We start from the raw sequence: 15,534 nt of genomic DNA, 5'->3' as shown, positions 1-15,534 counted from the left end.
GAAGTGAAGAAATATCTGATAGACACTGGCACCACAAAGTTACACTACTGTGAATTACTTCCTATTTTCCCAGCACGTTTGAGAATCATTCTTTCACTCTTCTAATATAATTTTAAGATTCTTCATGAAATACAAGAGCTCCATCCTGAGCTTTTTTTTCCCAGGGCACAATAAGCCATAAATGAAAATCATAAAATCATAAATGAAATCATAAAAAAAGCCACATATTTTAAGTGGCTGCTACGATGCAGATTTAAAAGGACAGTTGATTTTCTTAAATCACTATTCCTATCTGGTATATAACAATAGTATCTACATAAACAGAATCTAGAAAACCACCAACTCATTATAACATTCCTATATTTCACCTCTGATGTTATGGGAAACAAAATTTGATGTTACTGATCTATTCCAAACACTAAACTGTTCAATAAACAGCCAGTAATGCTAAGCTCACAGATCTGTAATTTAAAGAAATAACACACATGTATGCAGTTTACTGAAAGATAACATACCAGAACTTCATATTCAGGTCCCAGCAGGTTTTCCCACTTGGATTTCAGCTCATGTGCTGGAGGGAGCAGGACTCTTCCTAAATATTAAAGTGAATATTATATTTACAAGCATATTATACATTCAGAAGTAAGTTTATTTCTAAATACTTCAATAAAAATTCAGTATAAATAAAAGATTAGAGGGTGCAATCCCAAAAAGGAAAGTGCATTAAGCTGAGTCAAACTGTGCAAATCAAAAATGTCTTTCTTAGCGAAACAATGCAAAATGTCAGCTACTGCTAATGTGTGATTTATTCAACTGAGAGGTAGAAATGATGCTCGCATCGATGAGATGTGAGTTCTGTAGATATAGTACTGTAAATAAATCATTCTTTCAGGCTGCAAAACAAATTTCACATGGCTTCACAATTTGTTGCTATAAAAATGCTTACTACTCCAGGGAAGCATCATCTCCCATCAAAATGAACCCCCCTTAAGAAGTAAAACACCTGACAAGATATTGCTGTTATCGAGGGGCTGTGTCAGCACAACGCAGTCACAGACTATTTCTACAGTTGGCAGGTAGAAAGGCTTGTCTAGTTTAATTAGGCCAGTAAGTAACATGAGCTTTAATATAAGCTCCAGTTCTAAACCAGTCTTCCGTGGGAACTTGGCTATCTTGACATTTATATCTTTTCAGCTTTCTTACTTATGCAACCAAGGCAGTATTACATTCATGTAAGACAATTTGACAGAGCTAGACAGCATAAAATGACCGGCTGCCCTGCATTTGACCTCATCCAGAAGCTCAGTGCACGTATAAAGTTCCAAGCTGAAGAAATGTTTAACTGGTAAGAATCAAACTCTAAAGCAAATTCCATCTAGCAGCTACAGCAGCAGCAACTGAGGTCTGAATTATCAAAACCTGGGTTTTTTCCCCCTGAATAACTGTAATTTTGTCAGATGTCTAGACAAAGCACAGACCACTTTGAATTGCTGCTATGTCATAGTGAAATTTAGAATGTAAATCACAAAATCACTGCAAGGACATTGAGGTGCTGGAGCGGGGCCAGAGAAGGGCAACGGAGCTGGTGCAGGGCCTAGAGCACAAGTGTGATGGGGAACGGCTGAGGGACCTGGGGGGGGGGGGGGGGGTGTTAGTCTGAAGAAGAGAAGGCTCAGGGGAGACCTTATAGCTCTCTACAGCTGCCTGACAGGAGGATGGAGCCAGGAGGAGACTGGTCTCTGCTCCCAGGTAACAAGTGACAGGACAAGAGGAAATGGCCTCAAGCTGCACCAGGGGAGGTTTAAACTGGAAATTAGAAACAATTTCTTCCCCAAAAGGGTTGTCAAGCACTGGAGCACGATGCCCAGGGCAGTGCCGGAGTCACCATCCCTTAAGGGATTTAAAAGATGTGTAGATGTGATATCAGGGACATGGTTAGTGGGTGACTTGGCAATGCCAGGATAACAGTTGGACTCAATGATCATAAAGGTCTTTTCCAAGCTAAATGATTCTATGACTCTATTCTATTTTGCACATAAATGAGTAAAATACCTCAAGGGGGGTAAAAAAGCTCAGAGCCTACCTACTAGCAAAAGCCAACAGAAATGGGATGTCAAGCTGCCTCAGTTTTCAATACCTTTGTAGACTGCAAAGATAAAACATGAGCTTTGCAATGCAATCCTCATCACATCATTTTATAACTTTGTATTTTTCTGCTTATTAAAAACAAAGATTTAAGTTAACTTTATCATAACATAATCCATCACTGTATGACAGATAAGCATATTCTATCTGATCTACACTGAGAAATCACACTCCTCAGAGCCTACCAAGTGAGATTTCACTTGGAAATATCCAGAGCATCTTTAACCTGTAGGCTAAAGGAAATACAGATACTCAAGGATTCCAGAAAATCCAGATAACTATTTTATGTCACCCACAAGAAACCTGACTAAGGATAAAAACTTGGGGTTTTAAATAGAGCCCACAGTTCTCTCTGAAATAAATTATCTCCATAAAAAAGAAGGGAAGAAAAACGGTCCCAAAATTCTCAGCTGTGAGTGAAAGGTTTTTTCCTTCATTGAAACTGAATTGAAGCTTCTAAGGAGAAGTCCTCTTTGTGAGCCTTGTTATTAAACACAGGCTGATCACTATTCCCAAACTGCAGCAAGAACAGAACACCAGCACATTTTTCCACTCCTTCTACTTGCAGAACTACTCAGGGACAGAAATTCTTTAGTCTTTTTTTCTGCTATTATAAAGTTATAGTGTGAACACACAGGACCTAAGCACCTGCAATCCCCTGTGCAGCCCAATATAGATTTGAAGGCTCACCAGGAGTAATGAATCTTAGGGTCAAGCTCTAAGTTCAGTTCTGTAACTGTGAGCTGTTCAGTTGGCCGAATACAGATTTCTTTGTCACTTCAAAAACACATTACCTAAATCTATGAGTTGTTCAGAGCAGGTGCTGATGCATGTCCACATTTGAAGTTTTCCTTTTTCTTTCTTTCAAACACACTTTGAAGTCTTCGCTTGTAACTTCCTCAGAACTGTGGAAACGTTGGCTGGAGTGATTTGGATTAAATATATTCAAATCCAATGGTATCACCCAATTCACTTAAAATACACCTTTTCCCCCAGAACAGCTTTTTCCACATGGCAGCTAAGAAGTTTCTTTCTAGTCTCTCATCCAGCTGGGATTTCTCATGACCTGAGGTATGTACCACATCTTCTATAATATGCAAGGCCTCAGACATGAAAATGCTTCCCAGGGACACCTTTCATTAGCAACAACTTTTAACATATTTAGTCTGTCTTTCTGCCTGCATTTCTATGCAGTTTTTCATTTCTAATTAGAAAGCATCAAGAATAAATCACGAATGTGTTGTAAAAATCCTGGTCAAAATTGCCAACACCTTCAAAACAGCGATTTTTTCTTCTTGCACTATCCTCCTGGTTTCACAAACTTACTATACAAGGATGCGGACTGTGCTCTAGTGCACTTCATTAAGGCACTACCTTTACCTGCCCTACTGCTGGATACTTTTCCTGGCTGCCTTTAAGTGTCTGACATGCATCATCATCTCTTTGGGTTTGAGTACTGCTGCAAGGCAAAAGAAAGCAGTTCTGCCCACTCTGCAGTCTTGCAGATGTAGCTGTTAAGTTAATTGCCTGTAGTCTGCTAGCAGAAAGTTTCAGGCCTCATACACACTGCACCCTAAACCATGTTGCCTTTGTAACAGAACTGCTTAAGCATGGGTTTGCCTGGCTAGAAATACTATTTAATACCTCCCCAGGAAACACAATTTAATAAGGATTTCACACAACTGGGCTAAAAGGGAAGTAATACCTATTTTATAAAACATACCTTTTGCATTAAACTTCTAAAAGCATTTCCAGAGTTTAGTCAGAGCCTTAAATAAGCAGTATTTACTTTAGCACCATTATAATGAAGTGCTCATCACCACGTCCAAAACAAGCACCTGTCTTTGGAATTTAAACTTGGCCATTAAAGTCTATTCCAAGGTGAAATCTTATACATCGTATTTCAGTATGAGTAAAATTTGCAACTAAGTATTTCAACTTTTTAACAGAGACACACACGCTTTATAGTTGCATAAAGCTTTTGCAGAACCTTGTAACTCTACAAGTGGTTTCTCACTATGAAAAACCACAGTTTAATCAAGCAATGATACTTGCTTACTATTGCATTAAACACTTCTGAGTCATTACTGAGTTTCAAAGCCATGCCCGGGGCAGTATCTTGCTGGCCCACAGAGGACCAGAACTGCTAGATTATATCAAGGGCAGTATCCAACTGCAAATAAACTATGTTTTCAGTGTTTAAATGTTGGTATCCCAAGATACACTGCACATACAAACACCTTAGCCTGTACTCTACAGGGTAAGGGGAGCTTGGATACATACATAGGAGAATAGAAACACCTGGTAGTACACTTGGTACATGTTGCACCAGCGATGTACCACACCCTCCGCTCAAGAAATCAGCACTTATCCAACTGGCAGCTACGGATTCCAGGCAATGAAATCCTTGCTAGACTCAGGTGTATCTACACCATACCCTGCGGAGCTCCAAGGAAGGGGCTGATGAGATTTGCACAATACTGGAATTAAATGGGAACTACTGGTATAGGTACAACTTGGTACAAACTCCTTTTGAAACTGAGGGCTTTGGAGTATTTATGGTGACGCAGTGGATTCACATCAAAGCAGTTTGTGTCTGCTATGAAAAGGGCTCAAAAATACATTTTGATCAAAGCTGATTATCAGCAGAACAGGAATCACTAAGGCATATCTAGATAACACACCTTGGGACTAGCAGAGTTTATTAACTTCAAGCCAGGTAAAAGCAATTTTAGCTCCCAGCCTAAACTGATCCTGGCATTGATAGAGCACATTTGCACAGCACTAGGTATTAGGTAACAAATTCCTCAGAAAGTTCCCATTGCACCAGGGCAGACATCTGCAGGCTGTGACACCAGATAACCCAATCAGGAGGAGTCAGGAACTGACTACAGAGATACTGTTCACTTCAGTACAAAAAGAAAACACTCTATGCACAGAAAGTGCTACAGTAATAAAGAACTGGCTAAGTGACACAGGACCACGTGTTGCTCTTCTCTATGTCATGAGTGTAAGTCCTCCTGCTTCTTCTGCCCCTAAATACATCCTGCTGCTCAGTCCTTAGATTATTTGTCCATTGTAACTACAAATCAATATATGCTTTTCCATTCCTACAGTTAAAACAATGCTTTGATAACCTCATGTCTCAGCTACTCAACCACCTCTGTTTTGGCTTCCTATTTCTGGGAACATGCAAAAGTCACAACAAAGGATGTCTCGTTATGAGGCTTGGACAGAAAAGTTAAACAGAATGGAGCATAGGAGCTGCTACATTTCTCTCGTTTCCAGGTTGTCTTTAATACTGACAGATCTTCCACAATCACAGCAAAATTGTTATTCACTGACAGCCGTAATTTAGAATCCTCTATTACATCTACATATCTTCAAAATTACAAGGCATAAGGATAATTTATGCTGACTTTAACACAAGCTGTAGAAATTCACCCAGAATTTCCTGTAGAAGAGCCCAGAAATCTGCAGAGGAATTGAAGCATGCCTTCTGGAAAGACCTTCAGCCTTAACCTTGAATCATAAGTCAGCTAAAAACCAAAGCAGTTCATGCCTTTGTGATCCACCCATATGTTCAATTGCCTTTGCTGTTAAAAACACATGCCTAATTTGAACTTCTGTCCAGCTATCAGGTCGTTACACCTATTATGCCTTTGTAAAACCAGAGGTTCTCATCTGCCTGCATAGGTGTACAATTTCCAGTTCTGCTAGTAAGCTCAGGACAAGCAAGACAGAAATGGCATGTCTAGAGAGTGAACTCTAGCTTCCAAAAGCAGCATGAGAGGAAGCAGTATGCAGTGGTATTAGTACCACAAGATAAGTCAGTTGGGTCTGAGAGACTGCAGGCAGCAAGGAGAGATTCATCGCTAAGGGGGGAATCTCGCAGGAGTTGACATAACCTGTGCAAGGCTTCCTACTTCTCTGGTGCTCCAGGAATGCCAGCGAACAGAAGCTCTATAAGCAGGACAAGCAAAGAGGGGTGAGGCATTTATGTGGCAGGTGGCACATCGGTGAGAGAGATGCTTACAGAAATGACATCTGTCTCATCTGTGTGGAAAATGACCTACAAATGGAGACATGTTAGAAGACATGTCCCATCCTCACTGCTGCAGTGCCTCTGGTCCTTCAGAAAGCCACACTCAGTCAAAACTCCTGAGGGAGGGAGGAAGGGAGGATGCTGCAGCTCAGGTCACAGGCTGTAGGAAGGCAAATTGAGCAGCTCAGAGGATGAGTTCTGATGAAGCTACTGCAGTACCAGAAGAAGAAACTGCAACAAATGGGCATCGGAGATGATGTACAGGAAAGCAACAGAAGATTTTGAAAAGACTCTGCAGATGCAGGTGCCTAAGACCTGTGAGGGCAAGAAGATAGGTATGACTGAGGTAAGACTGGATCAGAAGATAAATGTGAACTCCTAAGAATTCCATCTCCTGATGCTGCTCACCCAGCAATTTGGTTCAGGGCCCTGGCAGCACAGGAGGCTGAACACATCTTCTCTGTCGGGAGAAGACTGCTGACAGGACAGCTCAGGTCAGCAGGGCTAGCAAGAGGAATTGGTGAGCTGGAGGCATTCAGCAATACAGATCTTATGAAATTCCACTGTCTATAATTCACAAAAAACCCCAACCAGCCAACAAAAAATCCAAAATATGGCAATCAAAGGGGGATCACTAATGGCTGGAAAAGGGCAAACTTCATGCAAGGAGAAAGACCCAGAGAATTATAGTCTCACCTTTGGTCCTGCAGAGATTATACTTCCTTTTGGAATCCATTTCCAAAACCATAAATGATAAGAAGGTGAATCAGGAGCAGTTAATATAGATTTGCCAAACAACTGACCAATCTGACTGCCAAGATGGCCCTACGTGGATTCAAGTGTAATACACCTCAACTTTACCAAAGCTTTTGACACCAATTACATTGGTATTCTCATTTGGAAATTGAGGCAGCGCAGGTTTGATGACTGGTAAATAAGGCTGAAAACCACATGGACCACCAGGATGAAAGACAGCATTAACCAGTGGCACAACAGCTAGTCATGAGAGGTCAATTGCTACAGGGGCTAACATTATCCAGTATCTTCTTCAGTGTCCTCTATGATGGAACAGAATGTACTCTCAGCAAACAATGTGCAGTGCTACATTTTAGGGATAGGGTGAGTACATTTTAGGGATAGGGAATAGTCAATAGGTAGGGATAGGGAAGAGTCAATAGATCCAACAGGTAGAAGTTTACTTCAGAGGAACCTGAATCTAAAATATTACAGAGCAAAAGCTAAAACAGAGTAAGCCACAACAGCCCATCAGCACTGAAAATGGTTTAAAGAGAATTCCAAAGGCTCAGAAGAGACAATACAAGATCTGTTATCCACCTGTTTTCTGTAGATCCTGCTTCTTTATATTTTTAAGATTATCCTTTTGTTGCTGGATTTCTTCACTCTTAGTGTCCATACTAGTTTCAGTCCCTACAGCTCCAGGGAACACAAAGGTTGGAATAGTAGGATGCACTGTGAAAACAGATGAAAAATAATAAATCACATGCTGCAAAATATAGGAAGTAGTAACACTGCCTCAATAACTACTCTTCTTTTGGCTACACAAGAGTTCTGTGCTCAATTTTCTTTAATCCCTCATTTCTGTTTCTTTCTATTCCTCCTTTAGTATCTCATTTACTACAGCGTGCCCTTACAAAATCTAGGATCACAAAGTATTTAGTCCTAATTGTTAAATTAGGTAACTGTAACTTGAGTGAAAAATAAAATCAGTTGCTGAAAAAGAGCTGCAGAAAGGGAGATAAAAAAGGATTACCTCTATCTGAAGGTCTCTCTGAAGAAACAGTAGAAGAAGGTTTCCTTCTAAGTAAGGTGAGGCGGACAGTCTGTCCCGTGTTACGCAACGCCTCTACGACTTCTTGGTTGGTATAATCCTGTATATTAACTCCGTCAACCTACATCAAGACAATGGTATCATATAATAGTAATCACATTACATTCTTAGGCTGCACTGTTCACTTCACATTGTTTTGTATAGAAATTATAGGGTTATGCACCCACGACAGTGGCATTTGCAAAACAATCTCATTAATCAGTTACATTTCACTAATCAGATACTACCAAAATGCATTTTAACAGGAAACATAACAGTAATTTCTCCTGTCTTCATAGGGCAACCACAAAACAGAATTTACTAATCTTATATATGTAAGCATGCACTGATTTCCCCCTCCAGTTTGTTTTGCTTACAAAAACCAGCTTGAGGAGTATTGGTTTGAAGCTCGGCAGCAAGTGTAGTCAACCTATAACACTGTTCAGTTCATTATCGCTGTTAGTTTTCTCATGGATTTCTAACATGCCCCACACAAGCCTACATACATAACTGTCCATATAATCCACTCTGAATAGCCTGATTCTTACATTAATTCAGGCATTTTAATTTACACCCAAAATATTCTGTTTACCTCACTGTTAGGTCATGCATCAATAGGGGCTTCTACTGCAAAGCTTCAGATAAAAGCACAAGGTTGCATCAGTTCTTGCTCTCACAAAGGAGAACCTGACTTTGGAAGGTCTGGCATAGCACACATTTCTAAAAGCAATTTAAAATTATATCTCTATAAATATTATCTCTTAAAACAAAAAGACTGCTTTTTAATGTGTAATTCATTCCTGATTGTACTGTGAATGCAAAATTGGCTATTACTCAATTCCCTGTTATTCAATGGGTTTTAATTTTTCTACACATAAAGCTTGGGTTTTTCAACCTAAATTGTGACTATTAACATTTTGATTGTATCCACACTGTGCTACACAGTCATTAAGGACCATAAACAGTGTGCCACATCTTGCAGAATCTTAACCATCCTCAAATCCCATTCAATTCAAACAGAGGCTAATGCTGCACATCTTTACTTCAGGCCAAAAGCCAAGATTCTCCGCTCTGAAACATTCTAATCCAAATGCTTGCCTCTTTCACAGTTAACTACTATTTACTACTACTTTGAATATAAAAAAATATTTTTAATCACAGCAAGCCAAAGCTCATTGCTGTTACAAACCTACCTAAACAAATACAAACCACCAAATTATTTCCTCTGCAAAGCAGAGAAGGTTTAATTCATTTTTAGAAAATCTTTCCTACGTTGTTCTTTTAACACCGAGATGCGTAATGAAGCATTAGCTCTACAAGAACACAGAAGCAGACTATTTTACTTACAGCAACAATTTTGTCATGAACATGAATTTGGCCATTGTGGTCAGCAGCACTCCCAGGTATTATGTTCTTCACAAATATCCCTGAAGGTTCTGTCAGGAGAGGGAGGGGAGAAAGAGAAACAATTCAATATATTAAGCCCATTTGTTTCTTTTCTTATTAAGATTTTTAATTATAGCCCTTTTCACACACTTCTATCCACAAAGTTATGATTTTGTAAACCACCACCATTTGCATATTACATTCACACAGCTTGGCTTCGAACAACTGAGATCTCTGGTGGGACAAACATCACGAACACAACTACCAGTACACTGAGCTCCAAATTTTGTCCTTAAAATGGCTCACACAAGGCCACTTCCTCCATGGATTCATCCTTGTGCTTACCCAGGCTTTAAAGCACAGTCACTTAAATCCATGCTGCATTCGATTTCAATAGGACTACCTAAGCTAAATGTAAAGTATGTGCTTAAGCACTTTGATCAGGACTTCAATCGTCTACAGCTAAGGAATTTAGTACTTTAAATCTTAACCAAAGAGGATTGCTCTTTAAAAAAGTGGAAAAAGAAAAGAGAAAAACATGGAAAACAGAAAAGCTGTCCTTTGTCATGTTTGACATTTGAGTCTTAATTCTAACTTGCAATTAGAACAAGGAAATAAAAACAAAAAAACCCTAGTATAAAAACTCCAATCATCAGTTGAAACAGTTACCCTTCCCTTCCACAAACTCCTGCAAAATATGAGATGCTTTTATTCTACTGAATCTTGACACTTCATTCATCCTTTTCTGAACACTAACCTTCCTCAGACACCTCATAGAGTGGTTTGGGTTGGAAAGGACCTTAAGATCATCTAGTTCCAACCCACCTGCCATGGGCCTGCCCAACATCATTTGTCCATGAATAGCGAAACCCCTCCTGGTGCTTCACAAACTGCCTTTTCCCACTCCCTGACACGTGCTCCTCCCCATCCCAGTTGCCAGTGCTCACTGCACTGGCCTGGGATTACTGACCAGCAACACAAGAGAATCTCCTGGGACGAGGAGGGTTGCAGAGCAATCCCAGCTGCACCACATTCCCAGAATACTTTCTGGCGTCCCTCGAGGAAGGGAGGGGATAAAAAGCACACCCTTTTGTGTAAACCCAGATATCCAGAGTCAACTTTAAAGATATTATCATTTGTGAAACCAATATTTGAAAAAGAAGTTAACAGATCTAATTTAAAGAGGACTTGGTCAAAACAACCCCAAGCTGATTCCATGTCCCCATATCCTAGCACAGGTATTTTAATGTGCTCCCAGAGTTCAGGCACTGGATCAGCCATTTGCCAAAGACAAGGCTGAATCTCACTTTGTAGCAAGGTCTTCAAATATCTTCTGCACAGATTTTCCAAGTTACACTGTTTCAAGGAAGCACTATTCATTTTCCCTACAGTAAGTAAAGGATATTTGAGAAGCCCCATCCTAGACTTTACCAAATGATGTAGAACTCACCTATATCACATGTGCCAGCATATCCAACAATTGTTATCCCTAGGCTTTGCCCATTCTTTTTTATAAGTTCAACATCGTAAGTCTCAAAGAGGTTGGTATTATCCTATAAATAAAGCAGAAGACAGTAAAAAAATAGCTCATAATTTGCCAGTACAATTACAATATTGCAAGTTAAGACTTTCAGAAGTGAACAGTGATTTTGGTTTTCCTCTTTTAGGAGGGATCATGTTTGCAAGACAGATGTACCCAAGATTTGGTGAAAATAAGGTGCTTTTTATGTTCTTTCCTAATGCTTTCTCCACATACATGTCAGAGGTATAGTATTTATATTTTATGGAAAAGAAAGGTTTTCTTTAGACTGTTCAGGCGTCATTTCCCTTTGGATGCCACTGCCGTGTGTTAACAACAAACTCACAAGACAGCAGAAGCCCTCAGTATTTCTTCTCTCCCTTTCATATGTCTTGATAAACAGTGTCACGAATCCACTTGCTTGAGCTCTTTATACTGGACAGTTAAGAAGCAAAAAAACCCTGGTATAAATACAGAGTCTTATCACACCACAGCTTTCTGTCAGGAAGTGATGCTTCTCTCTCCTTGTTATCATCTACTAAGGAAGTGAGGGGCAACATGAAAGGGATCTCAGAATCAGCCTTGCTGCCCTGAAAGAAACCACATATATACTCAACAGGCATATCTTTACTACAGAAGCAGTTGCCTACTTAAATGCAAACATGGGTGACTAGGGTAGATGTTTGAGCTTATTTTTATGCTAGATCCCAAACCACAAACCATTCCAAAAGCCAATCTTACACACATAAGCTTAACAAGTTTGCTTTTATCCTGTTCAGATTTGAATGCCCCCTAAACTGCAGAAAGCACTGGAAACCAGGTTGTCTGAGGCAATGGGAAGCAAAAAACTCACTAATTCACATTAAGTGAAAAATATTTGTAAGACCTAAAAGAGGAAGGCAGAGAATTCATTGTAAAAGCTTTATTGTTGAACTGGTGTGATGACTTCTCATAGCAAACAATACTTGAGAAGAGAAGCATATAACATGACCTGTTCTCCAAACCCTCCATTTACTACAATTACCAAAAAAAACATAAAAGCCACCAGCTAAGATTATAAATGATTTGACCTTACACTGGACAAGTATATGGAAAAAGGTCCCCATAAGGTTGGCCTGTGCAACTCTACTCTGACAAACAAAAATCAAACCTGCCAGAGAGAGCTCAAACATGACGCACTAAAGATATTGGTGACAAAGAGAAAAAACAATCAAGCACATAGAGCTGGGATTTCAAGGGATAAATTAAAATACATAAAGTTGTTTGTGTTCAGTAATCAGATACAGTCCAATGAGATCAAAAAGATGATGATCAGAGTAAGGTCTGTTAAAGTGATGAAATCAGGAGGGACAGTGTCACTGCCAACAGCAAAAATTGGACCAGGGAACTTGCAAAACAAAAGAGAAGTTTAATCAAATGCTTGTGAAATACCAGCTTTAGAAGGAGCTATATTAAAAGCAGGCCAATGTTATGGCCTATTTCACTTTTCATTGAAAGAGAAATGGATGGACAGCTATCTCCTTATCACACACACCTCCCTCCACTCACCAACTCATTCAGCTCATTAAATGCCTTCCAACTCTCTTGCTCCATAAGACACTGAGGGAGATGAAGATAAATTGAGATGCTCTATCACTTATCTTTAGGATAGGGAACCAAAAGAGTAAATAAGCCTATAGCAACATCTGAAATGGAGCTATGGCTTTGAGAGCCCTGCTATTCTGACAGTCAAAATCCCCTCATAGTCATGCCTCTGGTGCTACAGACTATTCATTTACATAATGTTACCGGTAGAATGCAAAACACTGGAAGTGGACCCTGGAAAAGTTTAAGTATGGAGTCCTAAATCCAGTCAGCACAAGTAGGTTGCTAACACTGCCATCAGTATCTTGGCAAGTACAGAAAATATGACTGCTGTGCCCATGCAAAGACATGAGTAGTTTCAGTTATTCTCTACTACATGAAATTTAAAGGAAATAAAATATTAATATAAAACTGAAAAAACCTAACCATGTATTAAAAATTCCTTTCTGCTGCTTTGCAAAAAAAGGAAAAGGTAAGTACTTGCTATTCCAAAGCTTACAGCTAGTGAGAGTACTCAGAAACCAGAGAGAAACTGGATCAAGGAAAAAGTGCTGCTGTAAATCAAACACAAATTCAAAGGTGGATCATGAAATACATCATTAAATTAATAAATACATTCAGATTAGCCACTGTTCTTGGCTATTCAAATCTCTCAACACCAGAAAGAGGAGTTTCTTCAAATCTAAAGTTGAAGGCACTATTTAGTTCAGAAAATAGGAGATGATATTCAGAAAGTAGATGAAATTGCAACATGATTTTTTTTTCCCCCTCTAAACTACGTATCAGGAATAAGGAGAACACTGAGAAGACATCCAGAAGGAATAACATTTTAGACAGTCTGCATCATCTGCAGTGCTCAGGGTGCTCAGTGACAAACAGGCTCACCTTTAAGGTGAGGAATTAAGAAACATAGTCCTTTGTAGAGAAACCAAAACTAGGACCATACAATGTGCACCTTGGAAAAAATATCATACAGCCAGAAAAGAAGTGCTTCATAGCAATGTTGATTCTCTAGGAAAGCCTTTTTTGGAGTACTAGACAAGCCCACTTTTAAGACTTCCAACCTTATGTACACAGATTACCCCCTCCCATCTGTCTGACACTTCTGTTTCCCACTACACCAGTCCTCCTAAGAGGAGCTTGAGAAGAACCCAAAATACTTCAGCCACATTCTTCCAGAGAGATGCAAGACACAAAGCCAATGGCTGGCTTTGCAGTGACTATGCCCAGTAAGCAAGAAGGTGAGTCTGTAACAATATGACTGGTAGTCTGACATATAAAGCTGGTGCTTCAGAAAAATAGCTCCCTTCACTCACATTCAAGAAACTAGACAAGAAAGAAAAGGCTACTCAGATTCTACACCTAAATCTAAGCAGCACAGTAGTAGCAGATGGTACACAAGCACAGCTTTGTTTATGTTTCAAGACCTACTGTACACTTAGTGTAGCATTTGTTGATTTTAATTACTCAAAACTGAAAAGAATGACTTCAAAAACAAGAGACTTTGATATGACCATGATAAGATTTGCTAAAACAAGTTTCAAAATTTTTAGATATATTTCCTATCACAGGCAGTAGCGTAGACTATGAAAACATTACACTTCTGTTTCATAAAAAGATGATTGTGCTGAATAATTCTGGTGTGGCCACAGCGCTCCGAGTTTCAGACTAGGAAAATTCACAGTTAAGTTTTAAATCCACTTCCAAATGATTGATTAGCAAAGATGTAATGAACTAAGAAGAACTAAAAGTCCCATCTACTGATAATGTTTATGGCCTTGGTAATTAAATTACCCACTCTGAAATAAATTCTGGAAAGCTGGTCATTCTGATCCCAAGATTATAGGTATTAATAACATACAGGAAAAAGGGGTAGATTATAGAAGGCAGGGCTCCAGTAATGACCACTTAAACACATGCATATGATATCTGGAAGCTCAGAAGAGAAGCACTTTAGGTCTCAAGAACATTCTTCTCCTCCTCCTTTCTGATCACAAGCCACAAACGTACTTAAAACTGTCATAAGCAAACATCAGATACTCACATTTCCATTTGGAAAGGAAGGTAATGTACTGACTGGCCAGCTCACAGGAGCTGGTGGAGCCTCCATAATTTCACACTTTGGGTCTCTTGCAACAATCATCCTAACTGAATTCCCGCAGTTTCTCAGCACTTGGGCAACTTGTTCACTGGTCATTCCTTGCACGTTGGTCCCTCCAATCTGTAAGATGTGATCTCCTGTCCGGAGCCGCCCATCCTTCAGACATAAATAAAATTGAAAAATAAAAATGTTGCCAGTTTATACACAAAATACCTTTTCCATTACAAAATTTAAGTGTGTACAGGCATCTTCATGGCCATGGGAGCAAAAAAAACACCATAAAATTGAACACAAAGGCAACGTACTCAATAATTCAAGGAAGCATTTGCACTGCCACAGTAGTTAACAGCGGTAAATCAACCTTTTCAACACTGAGTAAGATATACAGGTTGAACAGCACCATTCCGAAGCGGTTACTTTTCTCACTTAGGAGAAAACAGACAGCAACAATGTTTTATAATCTCACAGTTTATGTATTGCTCTTTTATAGAATATTCCTCAACAGGTAGGGGTTAGAATACAAAACACAGCATTTTCATTGAAGACTTCCCTAATAACTCTTATATATGAGCCTGGCAATTCTTTTGTCATGACTAGCTCCAACGTGGGTGAGTAAATCCACTGAAGGTAACAAGACCCCACATAAACCATTTTTTACATTATAATTATGTTTCATGACCTCCATCATCGTTCCTATTATAAGCAAGCATTCATAGGAACAAATCCTCAGCTGGTACTGATCAGCACCAACTTAGATGCATTCATTTATACTGCACTCACAGCAGAGTTTTGCCCAGAACTAACTCAAACTCATTTCCAAACTCACCCAATTTTAACAGGGTATGTGCTCATTATTTCACATGGTCTTAGTGACGTCTCATTCAGCTGAGAATGATGTGGTGAGTTCTTAACTTACATCCTTCATT

At 39.4% G+C, this 15,534-nt stretch overlaps 1 protein-coding gene across 2 annotated transcripts in view; it reads right to left on the bottom strand.

Annotated features, from left to right (window-relative positions):
• Positions 1-15,534, bottom strand: part of PATJ (PATJ crumbs cell polarity complex component) — a 148,830-nt gene that overhangs the window by 124,927 nt on the left and 8,369 nt on the right. For both annotated transcript variants that reach the window (XM_057409336.1, XM_057409338.1), the window contains exons 7-12: positions 14,552-14,764; positions 10,855-10,957; positions 9,366-9,454; positions 7,962-8,100; positions 7,526-7,660; positions 516-592 (exon numbers count right to left, since the gene is read on the bottom strand). In XM_057409336.1, the coding sequence (XP_057265319.1) occupies positions 516-592; positions 7,526-7,660; positions 7,962-8,100; positions 9,366-9,454; positions 10,855-10,957; positions 14,552-14,764 (756 nt within the window). The remainder of the gene's footprint in view (positions 1-515; positions 593-7,525; positions 7,661-7,961; positions 8,101-9,365; positions 9,455-10,854; positions 10,958-14,551; positions 14,765-15,534) is intronic.

Source organism: Pezoporus wallicus, unplaced genomic scaffold (assembly GCF_028554395.1).
Source record: "Pezoporus wallicus isolate ANWC-B61680 ecotype Strahan unplaced genomic scaffold, APGP_CSIRO_Pwel_v1 contig_8108, whole genome shotgun sequence".
Classification (NCBI taxonomy): Eukaryota; Metazoa; Chordata; class Aves; order Psittaciformes; family Psittacidae; genus Pezoporus; species Pezoporus wallicus.
The sequence above is the reverse complement of the archived record's forward strand: the minus strand, read 5'-3'. Positions and strand labels throughout refer to the sequence as shown.